The sequence below is a fragment of the Aedes albopictus genome, chromosome 1 (assembly GCF_035046485.1).
Source record: "Aedes albopictus strain Foshan chromosome 1, AalbF5, whole genome shotgun sequence".
Taxonomy (NCBI): domain Eukaryota; kingdom Metazoa; phylum Arthropoda; class Insecta; order Diptera; family Culicidae; genus Aedes; species Aedes albopictus.
Window position 1 is genome coordinate 227,393,573 of NC_085136.1, and position 23,635 is coordinate 227,417,207.

The 23,635-nt window shown below is 42.5% G+C and overlaps 1 protein-coding gene across 11 annotated transcripts in view; it reads right to left on the reverse strand.

The window, feature by feature from the left end:
* The window catches only part of LOC109432155 (aminopeptidase N), a 94,545-nt gene that overhangs the window by 15,928 nt on the left and 54,982 nt on the right, over nucleotides 1–23,635 (reverse strand). For all 11 annotated transcript variants that reach the window (XM_029856946.2, XM_062846353.1, XM_062846352.1 and 8 more), the window contains one exon: nucleotides 10,534–10,976. In XM_029856946.2, coding sequence (XP_029712806.1) covers nucleotides 10,534–10,880 — 347 coding nt within the window. In that variant the 5' untranslated portion in view covers nucleotides 10,881–10,976. The remainder of the gene's footprint in view (nucleotides 1–10,533; nucleotides 10,977–23,635) is intronic.

The window sequence follows — 23,635 nt, forward strand, 5'->3', positions numbered from 1 at the left end:
ACGAGCTGGTCTTCAAAACTGAGGCAAACACGTACGCCGAGGTGCGAAGGCCATGCGAGGCGAAAGTCATCTCTCACATTTGGGCGCAGATGTAAGAAGCATCCAGCGCACCAGGACGGAAGCCGCACAACAGTTGCTGTGGCAGTCAGTCTCGAAGTCAAGTACAAACATCACCCAATAACCCCGATAACGAGAACTAGGTAGCGGATATGGCCAAACTAGCGGCGATCTGTATAACCGTTCGTTTCCCGTTCCAGGAAATAATTTCCAGGTCGCACGTGAGCTTCGCAAAAGCGAAGATCAATGGCGTGTAAGGGCGTAGCCAGCTTTTCGGTCAGGGGGGGGGCAAGCACCCTTAGTAAAAATGTACCTACTAGCTTTTATAACTAAACGCAACACGATGAAATTGAATATAATAACATTATATTCTAAAAGCTTTATTTAACCCTTAACCAGGCACGGGAAAATTCATTCACTCACATTCATCTTGCAAACTGCGCTCTTTGTTTTGATTGCTTTGTATCGTTCGCTCACGGTTGGATCAAACCGTTCCAATGAACTCCACCGAGTCTCAATACAAATGAACTGCAGAAAGAAAGATTACATAAAGAGAATGGCACCGAAGCAATTGAATCATGTCGATCGTGGTTCTTCGGTTGGGCCGTGATTCAATGAATCTTTACGCGAACGTTCACACACGAATCAAATTTTAGATTCAGTGTGAATGAAAGATTGCATTCGCGTGATTGTTATGACAATATTATTTGGCGGGTTTGGTGCGTTTTCTTAATTTATTGCTAGATGGGAAGGTAAAGCATGTCTATTCGTGTTTTATTTCCTTGGTCGTGCGAGGGCAAAGGGGGAAAATGCGTTGACCTTGGCGGTGACATTGTGCAGATGGTGCGGCGCGGAAACGGTTGATTTGGTAAAATATATCTACAATTGTAACATGTATCATGATTAGATGTGCTAGCTTTCTATCAGAAAATATTTCTACATACTTCTACCGTACTTGAATGTATGCATGTCTACCGCGCCGCCGGGACATTGATGAGGAACAAACTCGCCGATTTGTGCCTGATTTGCCTGGACGATAAATATTTGACTACTTTTGACAAATACATTGCGGCTTTTTCTTTGATTTGTTTTTTGAGTGTGACAAATATTCCTTGGCCAAAATGTAACTGTCAAAATTAGTGAAATAGTGAAATCTTTGGTTAACATTAAAAACATAAATAAACCAGAGTAATAATTCTCCTGATCTATTAAAACACGGTATAACATAGCGGTAGTATTTTCTTTCCTTTGTCAAGTATGTAAACTTGATAATTTATTGCCCTTTTCCGGTTATATTATAATATTGTTTTCCTAAACCAGAAATTAGCCCATCTTTGCTATAAGCCCAAATAAATAATGTACGTTTGGCGATGTTATCCACATGCACTAGTAAAATTGCCTGATTTCAAATTACGTGGAAATCTATAGGCCCTTTCATATTTACCATCGATACTAGTTAATTTCCTAATTAGATAAAACACGCAATTGCATAATACCCCCAACAAACGGGATAGATAAAACTAGCACCATCAGCATCAGCAGCAGTACGATGAACGAAACGAAAGAATCGCCGCGATTGAAGGAATGCATTCACATGTGATCCTTTCAAGACATTCGCCTTGCGATTGCAGTCCCGTACCGAATGAGTCAACGGGTGAACCTGAACAACGATGAACGCTGCCATAATTTTCGTGTATTTGCTTTTTCCCCTTCATTCGCCTGAGTGCGTAACACACTACGTACAGGATTGCTGGGATTGTGTTTCGTTCCGCGAGAATGTTTGTGAGAGAGCTCGAAATGAATGAATCGTGAACGATTATTTCCATGCCTGCCCTTAACCCTGTTGTACTTTATACAATACGTTAACAAAAACTCGCCTGATCTACACAAACTAACGTGGTGCTCGTAGCGATGGCCAATTTCTGGAAGATTAAGGGTTTTTATTTACTTGTGCAATATTTTTCTCTGATTTTTTGTCAATGTCTACAAATTACGAACTCTTTTGATAGAATTTCCTGGTTCTTGTATGCTTCCATTTATCTTCCAATACTATTTGCTGGAGAAATTCCTTCAGAATTTTTTGAATTTTTGGATTCCAGAAGGAATTTCTGTAAGAATTTTAAAAAATAAACCTGTACGAATTCCTGGATAAATTATGGGAGGGATACCTAGTGAAATTTCTGAAGAGATCACATGAGGAAATCCTAGATAAATTTCTGGAGGATTCCTTGGAGAAAATTATGGAGAAATTCCTGTAGGAATTCTGGACGGAATCCCTAGTAAAATTTCATAAAAAATGTCTTTAAAAATTCCTATATGAAATCATAGATAAATTTGTGAAGGTATCCTTGGAGGAATGCCTGAAGAAACTTCTGAGCAAATTCCTGGTGTAATTCCTGGAAGAATTCCTGGAGAATTTCCTTGAGCAAATTTTTGGGTGAATTCTTGGAATCTCTAGGAGAATTCTGGGAGAAGTTCCTGAAGAAATCTCCAGAGAAACTCTGGGAGGAATTCCTGGAAAAATTTCTGAAAAAATCCCTTGAAAAATTCCAGAAGGATTTCCTGAAAGAACCCTTGGAGGAATTTCTGGAGGATTCCCTGGTGGAATCTCTGGAAATACCCCTCGAAAAATTCCTGAAATCCCTGAAGTAATTGCTGGAGGAATCTCTAGAGGAATGTCTGGAAGAATCCCTGAAAATTTCCTCAAAGTATTCCTGGAGAATTTCCTGAAAGAATCTCTGAAGAAATCCCAAGAGGATTTCCAGGAGAAATTCCTGGACGAATTGCTGGCATAATCCCTAAAGGATGCCAGGAATATTCCGGAAGAAATTCCTGGGGTATTTCCTGGAGGTATTCCGGAAGAAATTTCCTGGGGAAATTCCTAGATAACATCCCGGAGGAAATAATGGAGGAGTTCCTAGTGGTATATCTGTAGAAATTTCTGGAGGAATCTCTATAGGAATTCTTGAAGGAATTACTGGATGAATATCTAGAGTAATCTCCAGAAGAATTCTGAGAGATTTCAGTTTCTATTTCTGTTATTTTTCTATTTTTGAAAGAACCCCTTGAGAGATTCCTGGAGGAATTTCTAGTGGAATTGCAAGTGGAATTCCTGGAGATATTCTCGAAGAAATTCCTGAAGGAATCCCAGGGGGTTTCCTTGAAGAAATTTGTGAAGAAATCCCTGGAGGAATATCTGGAGGAATCCCTGGTGGAATACCTGGAGGAATCCCTGAAAAATTCCTGGAGAATATTCTTGAAGAATTTCTGAAGAAATCTCTAGAAGATTTCCTGGAAGAATCTTTGGAGAAACTTCTGGAGGATTTTCTGAAGGAATCTTCAAAGAATTTCCTGAAGAGATTTTTCATGGAGAAATCTCTGGAGGAATCCCTTCAGGAGGCAAATCCCCTGGAGGAATATCTAGAGGAATCAGGAAGCAATTCCTGATAAAATCTCCGGAGAAATTCCTGGAGAAATACCTAGAGGAATTGCTGACATAATTTCTGAAAGATTTCCAGGAGCAATTCCTGGGGTAGTTCCTGATGAAATTACTGGGGTTATTCCTGGAGAAATTCCTGGATAAAATCCTGGAGGAATACCTAGAATCACAAGAGGTATTTCTTTGGGAATTTCTGGAGGAATCTCTAAGAGAAATTCTCGGATGAATTTCTAGAGAAATTCTGGGAGAATTCTATTTCTATTCTAGTATTTTTCAAGCGGAATTTCTGGAGGAATTCTTGGATAAATCTTTGAAAGATTGCCTGAAAGAATCTCTGGATGAATCCTAGAAGCAGTTAGTAAATAAGTCCCTTGTGGAATCCCTGAAGAATTACTGATGGTATTCCTCCAGGAATTTCCTGAAGAATTTATGAAGAAATCCCTAGAGGATTTCCAGGCAGAATCCTCTGGAGGATTTCCTGGAGGAAACCCTGAAATATTCCTGAGGGTATTCCTGGAGAATTTCCTGGAAGAATTTCTGAGAAAATCTCCAGAAGAATTTCTGGAAAAATTCCTAGAGGAATTGTTGACATAATTTCTGAAGGATGTCCAGGAGCAATTACTGGATCATTTCCTAGAGAAATTTCTGGAGGAATTGCTGATGAAATTCTTGGAGTAATTACTGAAGAATTTCCTGGAATAGTTCTTGGAGATATTCCTGGATAAAATATTGGAGGAATTGCTAGAGGTTCTCCTTTGGGAATTGCTGGCGGAATCCGTGAGGGAATCTCTGGAGGAATTCCTTCAACAACTTCTGGATGAATTTCTGGGGGAATCTATGGAGAAGCTCTGGGAGAAATTTCTAGGGGATTCCCTAGGGGATTGCCTGGAAGAATGCTTGGAGAAACTTCTGCAGGATTTCCTGGAGGAATCTTCAAAGAATTTCCTGAAGAGATTCCATGGAGAAATCTCTTGATGTAGAAATCCCTTAAGCAATTCCTGATGGAATCTCATGAGAAACTCCCGGAGAAATACCTAGAGGAATTGTTGACATATTTTCTGCAAGAAGTCCAGGAGCAATTCCTAGAGAAATTCTTGGGGGAATTGATGTAGAAATTCCTGGGGTAATTCCTAGATAAGTTCCTGGCGAAATTCCTGGATAAAATCCAGGAGAAATTCCTAGAAGTATTCCTTTGGGAATTTCTGGAGGAATCTCTAGAAGAATTTTTGGAAGAATTACTGGATGAATTTCTAGAGGAATTCTGGGAAATTTCTAGTTTTATTCTATTATTTTTCTATTTCTGAAAAAAAAATCCCTTGAGAAAACCCCGGAGGAATTTCTAGCAGAATTTCTGGAAGAATTCTTGGATAAATCCTCGAAGGAATTCCCGAAGAAATCCTTGGAGGAATCCTAGAAGCAGTTTGTAAAGAAATTCCTGGGGTAGTCCCTGAAAAAAATGCTGATGGTATTCCTCCAAGAATTTCCTGGAAGAATTTATGAAGAAATCCCTAGAAGATTTCCAAAAATAATCTTCAGAGGAACTTCTGGGGGATTTCCTGGAGGAATCTTCAGAGGATTTCCTGGAGGAATACCTAAAAAATTCTCGAGGGTATTCCTGGAGAATTTACTGGAAGAATGTCTGAAAAAAATTCCAGAAGAATTTCTGGAAAAAATCCTGGAGAAATTGTTGACATAACTTCTGAAGGATGTCCAGGAGCAATTCCTGGATCATTTCCTAGAGAAATTGCTGGAGGTATTCCTGAAGAAATTCTTGGGGTGATTCCTGGAGAATTTCCTGGAATAGTTCTTGGAGAAATTCCTAAATAAAATCTTGGAGGAATTGCTGGAGGTTGTCCTTTGGGAATTGCTGGCGGAATCCTTGAAGGAATTCTAGGAGCAAGCTCTGTAGTAATTCCTTCAACAATTTGTGGATGAATTTCTGGAGGAATCTCTAGAGGAGCTTTGGGAGAAATTTCTGAAAAAATCGCCTGGGAAATTCCCGGAGGAATTTCTGAAGAAATCCCTGGAAAAAACACTAGAAAAGTTCCTGGAGGAGATTTTTGTGCAAATCCTGGAGGAATGCCTTTAGCAATTCCTGGAGGGAACACTCGAAGATTTCTTGGCGGAATTTCTGGAAAAAAATCCAGAAGGAATTCCTAGAAAAAATCCTGGAAGAATTTCTGAAGGAATCTCTGAAGGATTTCCTGGAGTAATTCCTAGAGGAATTCCTGAAGAAATTCGTGGATGAATCTCTTAGGGAATTCGTATAGGAATACCAGAAATAATTCCTCAAGAAATCGCAGATGGAGTTCTTGAACAAATTCGGGAGGAATCCTTATAAGAGTTTCTGAAGAAACTCCAGAAGGAAACCCGGAAGAAATTTCAAGAGGAATTACTAAGGGAATCCCTAAGCAGTTCCTGAATGAAGTACTGAATCAATTCCTAGAAAAGTTCCTTAAAACAATGAGGAATTGCTGGAGGAACCCTAAAAAGAGTTCGTGGGAGAATCTTTGGAGGATGTTTAAAATAAGTTGTTTCAGAAAGAATCACAGAAGGAAGTCCCGAGTTAAGTCCTGCAGAAATTCTTGGAGGAATCCCTGGGGGATATCCTAGAAGAATACCCGTAGAGATTAACGGAGGAATCTCTAGAAATACTCCTGGAGGAATCTCTATAAGAATTCCTGTAGGAATTTCTGGAGAAATATCTATACGCATTTCAATTCCCAGAGGATCCCTGGAATAAATCTAAGAGGAATCTCTGAAGAAATTCATCGAGAATTCCCAGTAAAAATTTCTGAAGAAATTGCAAATGGAATCCTTGGAGAAATCCTGAAGGAATACTAATAAGAGTTCGTGGAAGAACGCCTTGGGGAATCCCTGTAGCAGTTCCTGAAGAAACCCCAGGAGAAATCCTGGGGAGTTCCTAAATAGCTCCTGGAGGAAGTATTGGATTATTTTTTGAAGAACTTCTGAAGGAATCCTAAAAAGTGTTCATGGGGGAACCCTTGGAGGATTTTTTCAAATAATTCCTGGAGTTGTTTCTGAAATAAACACAGAAGATATTTCCGGACGAATTCTTGGAGGAATGCTTGAAGGAAAATCTGGAGGAATCCCGGTAGAAATCCCATGATGAATTCCTTAGGAAATCCCAGGAAAGCTTTCTTAACAAATTCCTGGAAGAATTTTCAATACTTTTTGGACGAATTATTGTTGGAATTTTTGGATGGAGAATGTTTTGTACAAATATTTAAGGAACTCCTGGAAATTTCTGGAGGAATTATCGAAAAAAGCAAACAATCACTAAAGGAACAATCACTAAAGGATCTTCTAAAGATATCCCAGGAGAAATTCCCGGAGGAATGCCTGGTGAAACCCATACATGAATTCTTGGAAAACTCTCTGGAGCAATCCATGCTAGAATCACAGAAGGAGGCTATAGAAAATTCCTGAAGAAATTCATCAATGTATTCTTGCAGAAGTATTTGTAAAAAACTGAAGGAATCGTGGGGGGGAATTCTTAAAGCATTTCTTGGAACAAACCCTGAAAGACTATCTGAAGATGTCTGCAAGATGTCTATGGAAGAAATAACGAAAGAGAAACTCCTGGATATGTTCCTTGAGGAATTTCTGAAAGAATCCTTGGAAAAGTTCCTGAATAACTGCCTAAAGGAATTTCTGGAGATGTCCTTGAAAGAATTTGTAAAGAAATCCCAGGTATTATTATCTTGGCATGACGTTTGTTTGAATTGAATACAAGTGAAAATTCGTGTAGCAATAGCATATAACTGCACTCTATAGCAGCATATAATTCTACAAAGTCCTTGTTTTTCTCTACCGGAAACTTGCCATGCTGTTTTTATGTTCCATGAATAAACATCACAAAATTTAACCATTCATCCAAGCTTGTTATTTGGTTAAATTCTATGATAAGATTGAAGTAGATCTCTTGGAGAAATACTTGGCGAAATTTCCTGTGATTCTCAAGAAAAAAAGGTTGGATAATTGTGGATAAAAGCCTCAACTATTAGAATAGTCTAGAGAATAGTTTTTTTTTTCATATAATTTCTGGAGCACTTGAATTATTGACAATCTTTGAGTCGGTTTGAATTTAAAAAAATTGTCGGCCAGAGGGGGGGGGGCACGCCCCCCCCCCCCTTTGGCTAAGCCGTGTATTACTGTAGTTGTTATGCCCCACCCAGGTGGCCGATAGACCAGTATGCAGCAATGCTGGATGCGCTTACAAGCTTACTAATAGGGTTCAGTCCTGTGGTCATCGCCGGAGACTTCAACTCCTGGGCGATTGAGTGGGGTAGCCGATCCACTAACGCGAGACTGAACGTGGATGTCGCGAACGTAGGAAAAATTACCTACATAATGAACGGTGCAGAGTCCATCATTGACGTGACTTTCTGGAGCCCGGGTCTAAACCCTACCTCAGACTGAAGGGTCGACGATGGGTACACGCACAGTGACCATCTGGCGGTACGATATAGGGTGGAACATGGAGGAAGGAGGGCACAGTCGAAGGTCATCGACAGTCATCGAGGATGGCTGCCTCGCGCTTCGACAAGGCGACATTTGTTGAAAGCCTACTTAAGGAGGCTAATACCGACTATCTACCCAATGAAGATCTAATCTGAACTCCAAGCCGTGCGTGCGAGGCCGCAATGCCTAGGCGCTCGCTACCCAGAAATGGACGAAAACCGGCATACTGGTGGTGTCCAGAAATCGCGAAGCTGCGAGCATCCTGCCTAAGAGCTAGGAGGAGGATGCAAAGAGCTCGTACCGATGAAGTTAGAGCGGAAAGAGGCGAAGCCTACAGAGCGGCTAAACTGGCCCTTAACAAAGAGATTAAAACACGAAAACGAGCGTGCTTCGGAAATCTCTGCCAGGAAGCCAATACGACACCCTCGCCATGACTACAGAGTAGCCACGATGTAAGACCATGGGCCACTTCTCGCGACAGAAGCGGTCTCCATACTACAGTATAGCACGCTAGCGGTTAACCGAAACGTGGGGCGGCTTTTTTTTTTCCTTCTAAACCATAGGGGGATAATCTGCTCAACAGACACCCTAACAGAAGGTTAGGGTAGTGTAGGTCTGACAGGCCGTCTTCTACAACAAAAGTAAAATCCAGGACTACTCTCTCCTCGTACCCACTAAACCATTCCTATGGTCGCCAAACCCTACGTCTCTCCGGAACCACCAAGAAGGTATTGCTTCAGAGAGGGGCTAGTGCACATCGCACCCACAAGGTTAGCTGCGTAGCCTGCAGCAACGAACATCGATGACTCGCTTTGGAGAGTCCATCACGGTAGCATGCTGGCGCTTAGCCAGTTTCCCGAGTGGTCCTCGCCACTCCCTTTGTCCTCGGAAGGCGGGCAGGGTCAACCCCGCCCGCGCCCTACTGCTGAGCGGACATCAAGAACTGATGCCCACGTGCAACCCGATCTGACCTGCCCGTAAGGAAGGGTATCACTACCCTTCAGGCCCTATCAGATGCACCCGTAGGTTGCAGACAGCAGGATCTCACCTACCCCGACCCTTGCCGGGGACCCCTTTCCAACCGCGGTAGCGGTGGAGCGGCTTGAGAGTACCCAAAGGTTGATGTGCCTTAGGGTCGTCAGCGCATACCGTACGGTGTCAAAGGACGCGATATGTGTGCTAGCGGGTATGATGCCCATAGCACTTGTGGTGGTGGAAGATGAGAAGTGGTTCGAGCAACGCGGTACAAGAGGCACGAGACGGATTGCCAAAACATCGTCGATGTTGAAATGGCGGAGAGAATGGGATTCCTCCAGCAAGGGTAGATGGTCACACATAGGCTCATACCGAGCGTGGCCAAGTGGTCGAGCAGGCCCCATGGTAAGGTGAATTTTCATTTGACGCAATTTTTGTCAGGCCACGGGTGCTTTAGGTGGTATCTGCACAGATTCGGACACGCAGGCTCCCCCGCAAGCCCGATGTGTGCAGACTGCGACGAGACCGCGGAGCATGTACTCTTTGAATGCCCACGTCCATAGAGCGAAGGTCGATTAGGCAGGGGGTATGCGGTAGAGATATCACTCCTGACCTGACAACGTTGTTGAGAGGATGTGTACGACGAAGGATAAGTGGTATTCCACGGTTTGTCGAATCGTACTTGAACTACAGAGATAATAGCAAGCCTAACAACAGCAAGTTGAGTTGGATTTCCTTCTCCGTCCAGGAGATTTAGTCCAACGGGTAGTCTAAGTACTAGCCAGGACACGAGCCTCCGGAGGAGAGTGAACAACTTAAGGCGGTAGCAGGTGGAACGCATACCATTAGAGTGTACTCATGTAGTAAGTCATCCCTTACTGCCCAACTAACAATGATAGCTGAATAACAGCTTACTCAGTCAAAATTTCAAACAAATAAGCTTAATAGCGGCTTATTCATCCGTAGTACAAAAACAATGTTTTTTGGGTGGCGTACCGAGAAGGTAAGGAAGAGAGAGAAAAATAGGTTGTAGTGTCGATCCCACATAACCCGAGGAACCACCTCTTGGGTATATGTAAAAAGGCGCCGTCCACAAATTACGTAAGGGGCCGTTCATAAACCACGTAGACTTTTTGGGGGGAAGGGGGTGGGGGTGGTCTGGCCAAAGTCTACGCTCCATACAAATTTCCAAATTTATGTATAGACAAAAGTCTACGAGGGGGAGGGGGGTGCCTGAGATTGCCAAATTCTGGTCTATGTGGTTTATGCACAGCCCCTAACGCTCTAGGGGGAGGAGGAGTACGGCCGTGCATTACGGCTTATACAAAAAATGTGCGCAGCATGTCTAGGCAGCGTACAGTAAAAGCAGTCATCAACGATGCAGCCAGGAGTGGAACGTGGAACGGAGTCGACGGAACGAATGGTTCAACGACGAGTACAGAACGAAAGGCTAAATAAATTAAGGGAATTCAAAACCGAAGTATTCTGACAAAGTGTAATTCTAGGGCATCGCTACAGATTTTCGTTTTGTACCACAATAGAAATTTCAATCACAATTATATCAATTACAATCTTACATCCTGCTCGAAGACGTGCTCGTAGAGGTTGTCACCGGCGCTGTACTCGCCGCGTCCTCCTCCAACAACAGAGGGGTCGTCTGCTGTTCGGGATGTATCAGCGAGGAATGATTGGACACAAAGTGGTAACGATGATCGCATATGCTGGCGTGAACCGGTAGCTCCTGACAACCGGCAAAATGATATATGAGCAACCCGGTGCCCACCAGCAGGCAACTGAATATGGCCACCGTCGTCAGCAGTGTCATCCGAGTGATGAAGTAACCCCGATTGTCGCTGTACGTCCGGGTGTTTCCGTCCATCGTGAAGTTTTCCCGTATCTGCATCTTGGTGCTGTTGTTCTGCATCTTGAGCCGCCGTGCCGCTTGCTGCCGGGTCCAATGGGGATAGCGATGGAAGCGTGCACGCTAAGGCGCTGGATATTGTCAATTCATTCGAATAATCTGCGGACGAAGAGAAGAAAAAACGCAGAGATAAGAGGCATGAAACAATGAAACCAGCCACTAATTTATTTTGATTAAGATGGGACCTAATAAATTGATTTAGGAGAGTGTTGTGGGTACAAATCTACATGAAGAGTGATTGCTGTTTTAGTGTTTCGTATAGTTTTGCGTTGTATAGATTTTGATGAACGATATGAAGGAAAAGCTGCTTAACTATTGTATCATGCTGTAGAGATATGCAGAATAAACAACCAAATATTATTGTAAAAGGGTCATGTTCAAGATAGGGCATTGTGGGTAGAATTAACAGCGTGATGTTTTACAGCATAATGAACTTCCGTATGTTTTTGCAATTGGGTTCTATGTCATAACGTAGATCATTGTTCTTTTGCTGATCTAGGATTTCAAAATCGAATAGGATGAGTAATCCAAGATTTTTTTTCTAAATTACTTTGACTATTTTGCTAGGTTTTTGACTGCACTCTGTAGGGTAATTTTCCAATTGTTGCACGGCTGAAAATTCGTTAATTGTTGCACACCTCATAAGAATGATTGTTCAAACAAGTTGCCCAGTGAGTCGGAACGTTGGAGGCACAAGGATAATAGGATTTCCGAAGATCTGAATCGCCCATTTTCAAAAGCTGCAGAATGTGTTTCAAAATGTCTTCGCCAACTTCCTGGTATAACAAGTATTACAGGAGGATCCTATTTCCAAACGGTGCACACTGGAGTAACAGGGTCCATTTCATGGCCAAAAAGTTTTAACACGTTTTCATGGTGTATTATGTATGTACTAGCGATAAAATTGTGAATTTAGATATTGAGGAAGCATTTTGGATTATAAATAGCCATATTAATCCACTTAAAGACTAGAAATGATTTCTAATAACCTCTCTAAGGACAACGTTTATTTTCACCCCCAAAAATCGCTTGAAGCGTCGAACATTTTTATTTGACAACACTGAACACAACTGAAAAATAACAATATTTCCATGAAAAATATTTTTTTCCAAACAAGGGCCACCTCATTTCATAGAAATTCTTCAAGAAGTGTGAGAGAAATTCAATTCTTTTATAAGTGTTTATGTCTTCAGCAAAGTTGTAAGGAGTGTCATTATTGGGAAGCTTGCTGAACAATTGTTCTATCTTCACAATTTTTGGGAATATGGGTTATTATTTTTGAACGGCCCCTCAAACTCAGTTTAAATGTTGTACCTTTTTCTAAATATTTTGAAAATCACATTTTCAATTTGGGGTAACTTTTATAGTGCCCTGGAAAACACATAAAAACTCAAAAATTGATCATGGATTGACATTTTAGGAGTTTGAACATGATGATAGAAGCCGTGTGGAATATATCAGTTTGATTTTTTCTATTAAAACATGGCATTTTAACACAACTTTACACATAAAAGTAAGTTCGTGTAGTACTGAGTGAAAAACTCAATGAGTTTAGCTATAAAAAAAAACAATATTTATCTGAAAATATTTTCAGTACGGTGCATCAACATATGATTACATGCTACAAATAGTGAGCTCTTTATTTGAGTTGTTTTAGATTTTTTTATAACAAATTTTGAATACAACAGTTCTAGCTACATTAGACTTCATCTTCATTGCATACATTTAGGCGTTTATCAGTGAATGGAGGTTTCTGCCCAAATTTACTAAATTAATTCCATTTGACACATTTTGTTAAGAGATATAAGACCAGATTTGTATTCTGCTATGATCTATCTACCGAGAACAAGTGGCCATTCAATGAAAAAATAATCGAAACGAAGTTGCTTTTCGAAATTAAACCTAAATTGTTACTAAAAACTAGTAAAAAGGTGTAAATTTCAAAATGTTTTATTTTTTCGTCTGGTACTTTCTGGTACCCGTTCTCTTGCGATTCACAAAGGATATGCCTTATATTTTATTGTAATTTTATCCAGATCGCGGAATGCTGCAGAATCTGAAAACTTTTTGAATGCTGAAAATGGTTCAAAATTGACAAAAAACATGATTTTGAAAACTCTTCTGTAAAAGAGCAAAATAAATGAAACCAGATGAAGTTTCTTGTTTCAATGATACACCATTATCAGGAGAACTGTGTTACATACTCAGTTATTCTTTCAAACTGTCATTATTTCGATAATTAATGTTCTTCCGATTAGTTATAATGCAAATGAAAAAAACAGTAGTTTAAATCGTCAAATTTCGGCATTTATTCTTAAAAAAATATGCTTCCCAAAGTATTTTATTGATTGCCACATGATGAAGCATTACTTCATTTATCTTTAAAAAATATTAGACTCTGGAAAACCCTGAAAAAACATTTTCGACTTATGGCCAGGAATTTGGCCCATTTACGCCTGTGTGCGGTGTCTCGGATCTGACTGCAAGTATGCTGATGTTACTCGTGACCAGGGACTTGCTGTGACCGTGACCAAACTATGGTAAGAACAATCCAATTTATTTGTACATCCCGATGTGGATAGTGCATTACAACGTAAGATCTACAATACGGTAAACTAAGAATTGTTTCACAGTCCAGGGACTAGTCTCATCCATTGAGCTGTTCAATCCTTTCCTTCTTACGACTGTGAACGACTATTATTTCTATGCCAAGAAAGCGTTTCCCGAAAAAGTGCTTGAGCAAAAGTTATTGCAAATTGGCCAAATTTTTCGAAATCAACGTAAAACAATGGTTGTGAAAGAAAAGTTTTTTTTATCAATAGTTCCACTATTGAAACAACTAGTTTTCCTATGAATTAGCAATGGGAATTTTTTGAATAGATGTGCGCAGCATCGATGTTCTGAATCGACGTTTTAGCTTCTCAAAATTGATCGAAACAATTTTGTTTTTCAATTTCTAATTGATTGAGTTAGTATTTTTATTGTTTATCAATAGTTCCGTTTTTAGAACAAGTAGTGAACATAAAAGTTTGCCAAATAAGATAACAATCATGTTTTTAAAACTATTGCATCATCTTCATCTAATTTCGTTTGTTTCGAGTTCGAAGAAACTCAATGGCCACAAATACGTCATAAAAATGACATGATTGAATTTATTCCTAGTAATTTCTATTTCAACGGTAAAAGGAAAATTATTTTACTATCGTATTTAAAACTTAATTTTTCGCTTATTACATCCTATCCAAATTCCAAATCATACTGAATTCCATACCATTTCCGTACCAAATCCCATCTCCTTTCTATTTACGAGGGCGTCGGTGAGTCGCTGGCACCTCGATAAATAGATATTATCCCTTCCCTACTATCCCTTCCCATCCACATTGCGTGTTTCTTATCGTTTCAGAGAGCGATCAATGGACACGATTAAGCCTAGGCTTGTTAGCCAGGACACATGGTCCAAATGCCTGTGCCCCATCCCTGGAAGCAAAAAGGCCCATGGAGTGACAAAATTTCTTAGCTACGTCACTCCCAACGTTGGTGTTAAAATATACTAAATCACTTACACTCCCAACTAAACGTCTACACATGATCAACTCAAATACACTAACACAATCTGAATCTTATCGCTCGCTTATAGTGGCTGTCCATAAACCACGTGGTCATGAGGGGGGGGGGGGTTCGGCCAATGATCATTTTGTATGGACAAATAAAAAAATTTGTATGGACAAATGACCACGCGGGGGGGGGTGGGGGGTTTGAAAAGTCCCAAAAAAATGACCACGTGGTTTATGGACAGCCCCATAGTGAATCCCAAAACAACCCATTCCAAATATCCAACTCCTTGACACCTATGGGGCGTCGGCGAGTCGCTGGCCTTTCATAAAGTAGGTGTCATATCATCACATCCTTTCTTATCCTCGTAACGGAGAAGATGGGCGTGGCCAGCAATGGAAGTTTTCATGTCTTTTTTACTTCAACCTCTGATTGGATAGTTGTTCCTTCCCAAATAGCATTCCATAAGCAATCGAAATAGGAGTATTAGAGTTTTAGCATGACAACTTTCAGTATGCAATCTACGAATTACTCCGTTACCACGCAACGCAACGCAACGCGCAAATTGTTGCACACCTCATAAGAATAACATGGAGTGTGCAACAATAGGCGAGTTTTTAGCCGTGCAACAATTGGAAAATTACCCAATAGAATCAAATTCTTTATACTAGCCCTGAAGATAGAACAGAATACGTAGTATTTCAGAAGCAGATGTACGCGGTTACTGACATCCATTGAGGCACTGTTGCAAACTGATTCAGAAAGTTACGGTAGGAGGTTGGAAAATTTTCAATTGGTCAGTCAGTCTTAAGTAGTCATTTAACATGATTTGTATATGTCGTGTTCTAGACACACATATGGATTACTGCACGGATTTATACTGGCCTGCTTACTCTCACAAGAAATGTGTCACCTTCTGAACCCTCAGAACTTTATTTAATCAGTACTGGCGCTAGCCACGTTCTTACGGTCAACGATGAAGAAAAATAATGCTAGAGTGATATCCGCGTTTTGGTTGCATATAAGTCACAAATTGTTTTATCAGTAAGCCACAGCGATTTCTATACTATCAAAACTTTCACTGCCCCAACCTTTATGACATGTGGGCTGGGATCACCGTGCAGGACATTCTAAACGTGGTACATGCCCACTGCCCAGACGTGATACATGCCTTAATCTGGGGTATAGTTTATCATCAGGGTGAAGTGTCTCATCCCAGGGGCTGCCTAGCCTACAGATACTAATTTACGATGGCCCGAGGCCGTCGGTTGCTGGACGCCTGGTTCACACTTTTGCGCAAAAGGGGGGGGGGGGATATCCTTTGGCGCATTACGATTGGCCACGCCACACTGAGCACACGAGAATTCACGAGACTTTGGGATAGATTTTCTTCATCCGTTTGACTTCCGCGACACTCTCGGCGGTCAATCGCACGATCACATGGACCCTCTTCATAATCTTCCCACTTCACGTTCGCAATAGGGATATTGCGGCCTTTAGCCGCCGACCGACATCCTAGGTTCTCTAGCACCTTCCATACCGACTACGATTTCACTGTTACGCAACTCGCGGACCGTTTAGTTGGACGCGACTGGTTTGTTCGAGTCACACCGCGCGAATCTCGGCTCGGTAATCGGGGACGGAAAACAAACTCGCCCGATTTTTTCGGTAGACTGTGATTTTTTTGCTCGTACTTTTAGGTGAGCGGATTCGGACGAACGGGGGAGACTATCCCCGGCATTTTACCGACGGCGCGTTGAGGGCAAGTTTTAAATAGAAAAACCTAACTCCTAATTTTTATTTATTATTTTTGTTATGGAACATGCTAAATGTAACAACTTGCAGCACGGTTCTCAAGCTCCTCGACGACCTTTCTATCGCAGCGTCTTCCAATCGGCAAGCAATGTGCAGCTGGATCTCGCCGATTAGGAGATGATGATCGGATGCAATGTCGGCGCTACGTTTGCTCCTTACATCAAGAAAAATCCGTCTTCCTTTTCGTCTGATGCAGATGTGGACGATTTAATGTTCCGTTACATCACAACGGGAATCACCAGGCTGCACTACCAGCTAAGCACACAACTCTTAGCTGGTGGCCTTTGTAATTGAATAGAAGCAAATTGATTTAAAAAAATGCTCGGGAAAATCCTTTAGTAAACTTGGTATATTTTCAGTAATTTCATCAGCAAACCCTTCGGAAGTTTTTTTTCGAATGAGTGTAATCAGTTTCGTACCTTTCAATTCCACCCAGTTAGCCTAGTGGTTAAGGCTAAGGATCGCCAATACGGAGACGGCGGGTTCGATTCCCGTTCCAGTCGGAAAAACTTTCTCGACTCCCTGGGCATAGTGTATCATTGTGCTTGCCTCACAATATACAAATTCATGCAATGGCAGGCAAAGAAAGCCCTTCAATTAATAACTGTGGAAGTGCTCAAAGAACACTAAGTTGAAGCGAGGCAGGCCAAGTCCCAGTTGGGACGTCGAGCCATAAAGAAGAAGAAGAAATTCCGCCCTAATTGCTTATCCTTTGACATATACGCGTATTTCGACTACCACTTGTAATCTTCCTCAGTGTCAGTTATCCACTCTTACAAGTGGTAGTCGAAATACGCGTATCTGTCAAAGGATAAGCAATTAGGGCGGAATTAAAAGGTACGAAACTGATTACACTTATTCGAAGAGGGTACAAGACCTTCGGAAGTTCTTAAAAAAGTTGTTTGTCAATCATTTTGAAAATCTCTCAAACATGTTTCAGCTTCTGGACAATCCCTTTGACAATCCTGTTGAGAGTTCCATCGGTATTACCTTCAGAAATTATTTTGATAATGCTTTTGATAATTTCTTTGCAGATTTGTACGAATTTGTTTGGCAAATCCTGTGGAATTCCCTTGGCAATTTATTTTTCCAAACACATCCGTAAACCTCTTGGGGATTTTTGTATCAATGCATTTCGCATGGGCTGCAAAACGGTGAGTCGATAAGGAGAGCGTCCAACATAGCTCTGGTCCTCACAAGTTCCTACCTCATGCTTCCACGGGTCAAACGATGACAAAGACCGCCAGCTAAGAGTTGTGTGCTTAGCTGGTAGTGCAGCCTGGGCACTGTTGTCCTTCTGACTTCAGCTAGATTGAGGAGGTACGTCCCGAGCGTCTGTTCACCAAGGAGGTGCGGCTCAAACAGCGTCTGTTCTGGCATCCAGCGGCTGAGTATGAAATGCTGTATTGCGTCAGCTATACCTAAGAAGGCAGCCCCTTCAACGCAATGTAGGCAGCGCGGCCCCGGTAAGGTAGCCTGCTGAAAACCTTCAAACACCCAGAAAAGCAATAGTAGAGTAAACGGATTGATTCAACGGCAACAGACCCGGCAACGAATAAAGGACAACGATTGGAAAGTCGGATCTTGGAACGTGAGAACTTTGAATGAACCCGCACGTGTTGGGCTCCTGGCTCGTGAACTGCATAATGCCGGCGTTAATGTGGCTGCTATCCAGGAGATACGCTGGCCCAAAACTGGAGAACGCGAATTCCGAGCGGTGGATCCCATCGCCAACACTTCATTCAAGTACCACATCTACTACAGCGGCGGCGATAAGGCAGAACGCGGAGTTGGCTTTATAGTGATCGGGAAGCAGATGAAGCGAGTTATTCGGTGGAAGCCGATAAGCGACCGAATCTGTGTGTTGAGGATGAAGGGCAAGTTCTTCAACTACAGCCTGATCAGCATCTATGCGCCAACGAACGACAAACCCGATGACATGAAGGATGAGTTCTATGAGAGCCTTGATAAGGCCTACGGAGAGTGCCCAAAACAAGATGTCAAAATAGTCATCGGAGATGCAAATGCGCAGATCGACAGAGAAAGTTTCTGCGCCTTGTGACATGGTCTGCGCCTTGTGACATTCGCTGCTGCTAGAGGGATGGCAATCAGCAGTACCTACTTCGCACGTAAGAATATCCGAAAACACACCTGGCGACACCCGAGTGGTGACACTTGCTCCCAGATAGCTGGTCGACGGGCGACATTTCTCGGACGTCATAGATGTGAGGTCCTACAGAGGCCCGAACATCGACTCGGATCATTATCTTGTAGCCGCTAAAATTCGGGCGCGATTATCCAGCGTCACGAGTTCAAGAAACAACAGGACGATGCGTTTCAATATCCAGCGCTTGTCAGCCGAAGGGGTTGCTGCACAGTACCATCAGAAGCTAGACGAGAGGATAGGAGAGACCAACGCATCTGGAGATGTCAACAGCTTATGGGGAAGTATCCACGAAGCAGTGACAACAACAGCGCAAGAGGTGATTGGTACCGCTCAGCGACGCCAACGTAATGGTTGGTTTGACGAGGACTGCCAACGAGCGACGAACGAAAAGAATGCCGCCAGAAGTCGAATGCTAGTGGCCGGTACCCGGCAGAACAGAGAGCGGTACAGGGTTGCAAGAGCAGAAGAGAAACGAATCCACCGCAGGAAAAAACGGCAACACGAAGAGAGTGTTATTGCTGAAGCGCAGGAAAGTATGGACAGGAACGATATGCGGAGATTTTATGCAACTGTCAATGGCGCGCGGCACAAGACTGCGCCAGTGCCCGCCATGTGCAATGACCGGGAAGGAAATTTGCTGACAGACAAAACAATGGTGGCAGCCAGGTGGAAGGAGCACTTCGAAGATTTGTTGAATGGTAGCAGCGAATGAGCACCCAGGAACAGGATTAACATAATGGATGACAGTCAAGCAGTGGAACCACCAACACTGGATGAGGTTAAAAAGGCTCTTAAGGAGCTGAAAAACAGCAAGGCTGCTGGGAAGGACGAGATCCCGGTCGAACTTCTTAAGCACGGAAGCGAGCAGCTACATCAATCAATCCATCAGATTATTATAAAGATTTGGGAGGATGAAGAATTGCCCACCAGTTGGTTGGATGGCCTCATATGCCCAATCTACAAGAAAGGGCACAGACTGGAGTGTGCCAATTACAGAGGGATTACCCTTTTAAATTCGGCGTATAAGATACTGTCGCGTGTCCTGTTCAACAGACTGCGACCTCTTGAGGAGTCCTTCGTCGGCGAATACCAGGCTGGTTTTCGTGAGGGCCGATCAACGACGGATCAAATGTTTACCCTGCGGACGATCCTAGATAAATTTCGGGAATATAACTTGCAGACTCACCATCTGTTCATTGATTTTAAAGCAGCGTACGATTCAGTGAAAAGAAATGGGCTTTGGCAGATCATGTCAGAACATGGTTTTCCGGCGAAACTAATTAGGCTGATACGCGCAACGCTGGATGGATCAAAATCAAGTATTCGGATCGCGGACGAAGTGTCTACGTCGTTTGTGACCTTGGATGGATTGAAGCAGGGGGATGCTCTTTCAAATTTATTGTTCAACATTGCACTCGAAGGAGCGATTAGGAGGTCAGGCGTGCAGAGGAATGGCTCTATCATCACACGGTCGCACATGCTCCTCGGTTTTGCGGACGATATTGATCTCATCGGCATCGATCGTAGGGCAGTGGAGGAAGCTTATGCTCCTCTGAAGAGAGAGACAGCGAGGATAGGCTTGACGATTAACTCTACCAAGACGAAGTACATGATAGCGGGTAGAGACAGAAGCAGGCCTATTGGTGTTAGTGCTGAGGTAGTGATTGATGGGGAAGTGTTTGAAGTTGTTGAAGAATTTGTTTATCTTGGAACACTTGTGACATGTGACAATGACGTTTCCCGTGAAGTGAAAAGGCGTATTGCAGCTGCGAATAGGGCCTTTTACGGATTGCGTAGCCAGCTTAGGTCCCGTAACTTGCAAACGCAAACAAAATTCGCTCTGTATAAGACGCTGATTCTTCCGGTTGCCCTCTACGGTCACGAAGCGTGGACGTTAAAGGAGGTAGACCGAAAAGCTTTTGGAGTTTTTGAGCGCAAAGTGCTGCGGACAATTCTCGGTGGGAAACAAGAAAATGGAGTGTGGCGCAGACGCATGAATCACGAGTTGTACCAAGTGTACGAAGATGCGAATATTGTGAAACGTATAAAATACGGCAGACTTCAGTGGGCTGGACACGTAGTGCGAATGTCGGAAGAAAGAATAGCGAAAACAATATTCAGCAGAGAACCCGGTAGAGGTAGGCGACTTCGTGGGCGGCCGCGAACTCGCTGGCTGCACGCGGTTGAAGAAGATCTACGATCCCTACACGTTCGGGGAAACTGGAGGAACATCGCCCAAGACCGACGAAGATGGAGCTCTACTATACGCTCGGCATTGGAGTAAAGTTACTTTGTAGCCAACAAGGTATCAAGGTAGGTAGGGCATTTCGGAATTCTGTCCGAAATTTCTTCAAAGATTTTTTCGCTAGTCAATTTAAAAATTCACTGCACAATTATTTTCAAAATTCCTTATCAATTTCTGCATTAATTTTGAATGCATTGCTGGAGGGAGTTCTTGAAAAATGTCTAAAGGAATCTCGAAGAGAATCGGTCAGGGAATATTATTGAAATAAACAAAAAAATAAAAAAAAAAATCCGAAACAAAAAACAAATTTCCAATTGTATTACAGAAGAAATGAAAAAAAAAATGCCGAACAACTCATAAGAACCTAATGTGCTCAAATTTTCAGAATGATTCGTTTCTCTACATTTCTCACTGGAAGAAGCGGATCAAGCGGCTGCTGTAGCAAGAATAAAATCGATTCAAAGTATGAAGCATCACAAAACTTTGTAACCTAAATTGCACTCTAAATCAAGACAAACTGTTCTCCAGAGGGCTTCGCCCCAATCAATCACATTCCGCCATCGAAGCGAGTGACTTTTAATTGGAGCCCAAGCGAATCAAATGGAACCAATTGAGCAAACAGATGAATTAAATCTTTATCTCTCGAGAGGATAAACTTTAAGATAGTGGAAACTTTCCTAAGCGGTGGTGGTGTATGCATGATATGATGGCAGTTGGAAATTTTTTGCTTTTGCTCAGCTCACGCATCCAAAAATTCCAGTATCATACCAGATCGGAACCGACCAGCACCAGTCAAGCGAAAAACGAATAATTCCTCCATATGGGTCGTTCGTTGTTGGCAACCAACAGTGACGTCCGTTGGGACTCAGAAACCCCATCAGTAGAATCTGTTCTGCTGGAGATTGCATCGTAACCGAGAGGCATCAGGAATATAATTCAATCTGTGGAGTTCACCATTTTAGAGCGAACATTCGTTTTGTCTATGCATTCGCTACTATGAAGCTACTAGTAATTGCTTAATTGCCTTTGGGAGCCGCCGCCGCAGTTGTGGCGTTCTCCATAACTCTAGGCACAATAAAATTATTTGATTGATTGGAGAAGGGGTAAACTAATATCATTGATTCCTTTTGGACATATCAGACGAATTGATCCAATGAGGGCATGCCAAACATTAAACTTTTCCTATGTCTGAGAAAACTGCATGGAAACATGTTTGTCTGCATAAAGATATGTACCAAAACAGACCCCCTCTCTTTGCTAGAAAGGATTCAATTTGAAGCCGTACAGAAAGTTCACCCTCATCGATGTATAGATTAAATGCTTCCTTCCGATATGCCCTCCTAAAATCGCCAGAAAAGATATTTAATCCGATTAAAACATAAATGACTTTCGATGATCATTTGTCAACAGCTGTCGTCGAGCTGTTGTTGTCTCCCGTAAAGAACACGTCACACTCCGCCGCCAAGAAAGGAGGAAGAGGATATTCATGTCGTCTATGGTAAACAGCATATGGTGTGGACGAAGTGTGTGAAAGATTTTTTTTATTCCGTTTAAAATCATTTTGTGCCAGTCACTTTTTTATCATTTGTAGAGTAGAGGCGCATGGAAATTGTGCAAAAATTGTGCATTACAGGAAGAATAAGGGACCGGGAGCCTTGCACATGAATTACGATCATGGGAACATCCGCTTCAGATTGCAGGATTTCTTCGATGCTTGCGTTGCAATACACGCTGTGCAATGTGTATTTTAAATAACAGTTACGAACAATGTTATGATGCAGCAAAAATGAAGGTGCGATATGCTCATGCATTCGGGAAGCAAAAGAAATGATCGGATTTAAAAAAAACCAGGTACCTCACAGTTTCAGGAGAGTTTTTAAGGTCTCACTGTTTAAGCCGATAGTACACAGGGTCAAACATTTGACCAAATACAAACCAATGCTCAAACGTCTAGATTTTCCCTTTTGAATTTTCATTAGTGTCAAACAGATGTTTACTCTTTAGTTCTTTCCATGTTATATTGACCCCATGCACTCGTGGCCCTAGCGTGCTTTAGAGTTGGAGCAGGAAAACGAAAAGAAAAAAGAAGATGGGTTAGGAATATTATATATACTCCTTCCCTAGACACCTGTTGAATGCTGTGAATTTCATAATTTCCTGATGGTCGTCAGGACGTGGCCGGTGCCGTTATTGACTTTTAAATGGCACCATTCATTGGTCTCTGTGCAACTTCAATTGTTCTGGTCAATCACGGAGTAGCAACTACGATGTGTACGGTTATCTTTGCTTTGATTTGCTCGTTATTTAGCGTTATTTTACCTGTATATTTCTGTAAGGATCAGGCTAAGGCCGGGGTGGCCTCTGCTGTACATAGTAGCCGTCTCCATTCCACTCGGTCCACGACTGTTTGTCTCCAGTTCCGCACTCTGCGTAGGGAACGCAGATCGTCCTCCACTTGGTCGACCCACCTAGCTCGCTGCGTACCACGTCTTTTTGTACCGGTCGGATGACTCTCGAGAACCATTTTAGTCGGGTTGCTATCCGATATCCTGATGACGTGACCCGTCCACGATGGTTAGTTCTCTCAGCAGCTGATGCAGCTCGTGGTTCATTCGCCTTCTCCAAGTCCCGTCTTCCATCTGCACTCCGCCGTAGATGGTACGCAACACCTTCTGTTCGAAAACTCTAAGAGCGCTTTGGTCCTCTGCACGTAGGGTCCATGTTTCGTGCCCATCAGCGTTTTGTAGATAGTTAACTTCGTGTTACGGTGAACTTTATTCGATCGTAGAGTTCTGCGCGGAGTCTAAAGTAAACACGATTTCCTGCCACAATGCGCCTCTGAATTTCTCAGCTGGTGTCGTTGTCGGCGCTCACCAGTGAGCCCAAGTACACGAATTCTTCAACCGCCTCGATTTCATCAGCGTTGATATAAATACGGGGTGGCGGGCGCGGAGATTCCTCCCTGGAGCCCTTTGCAAT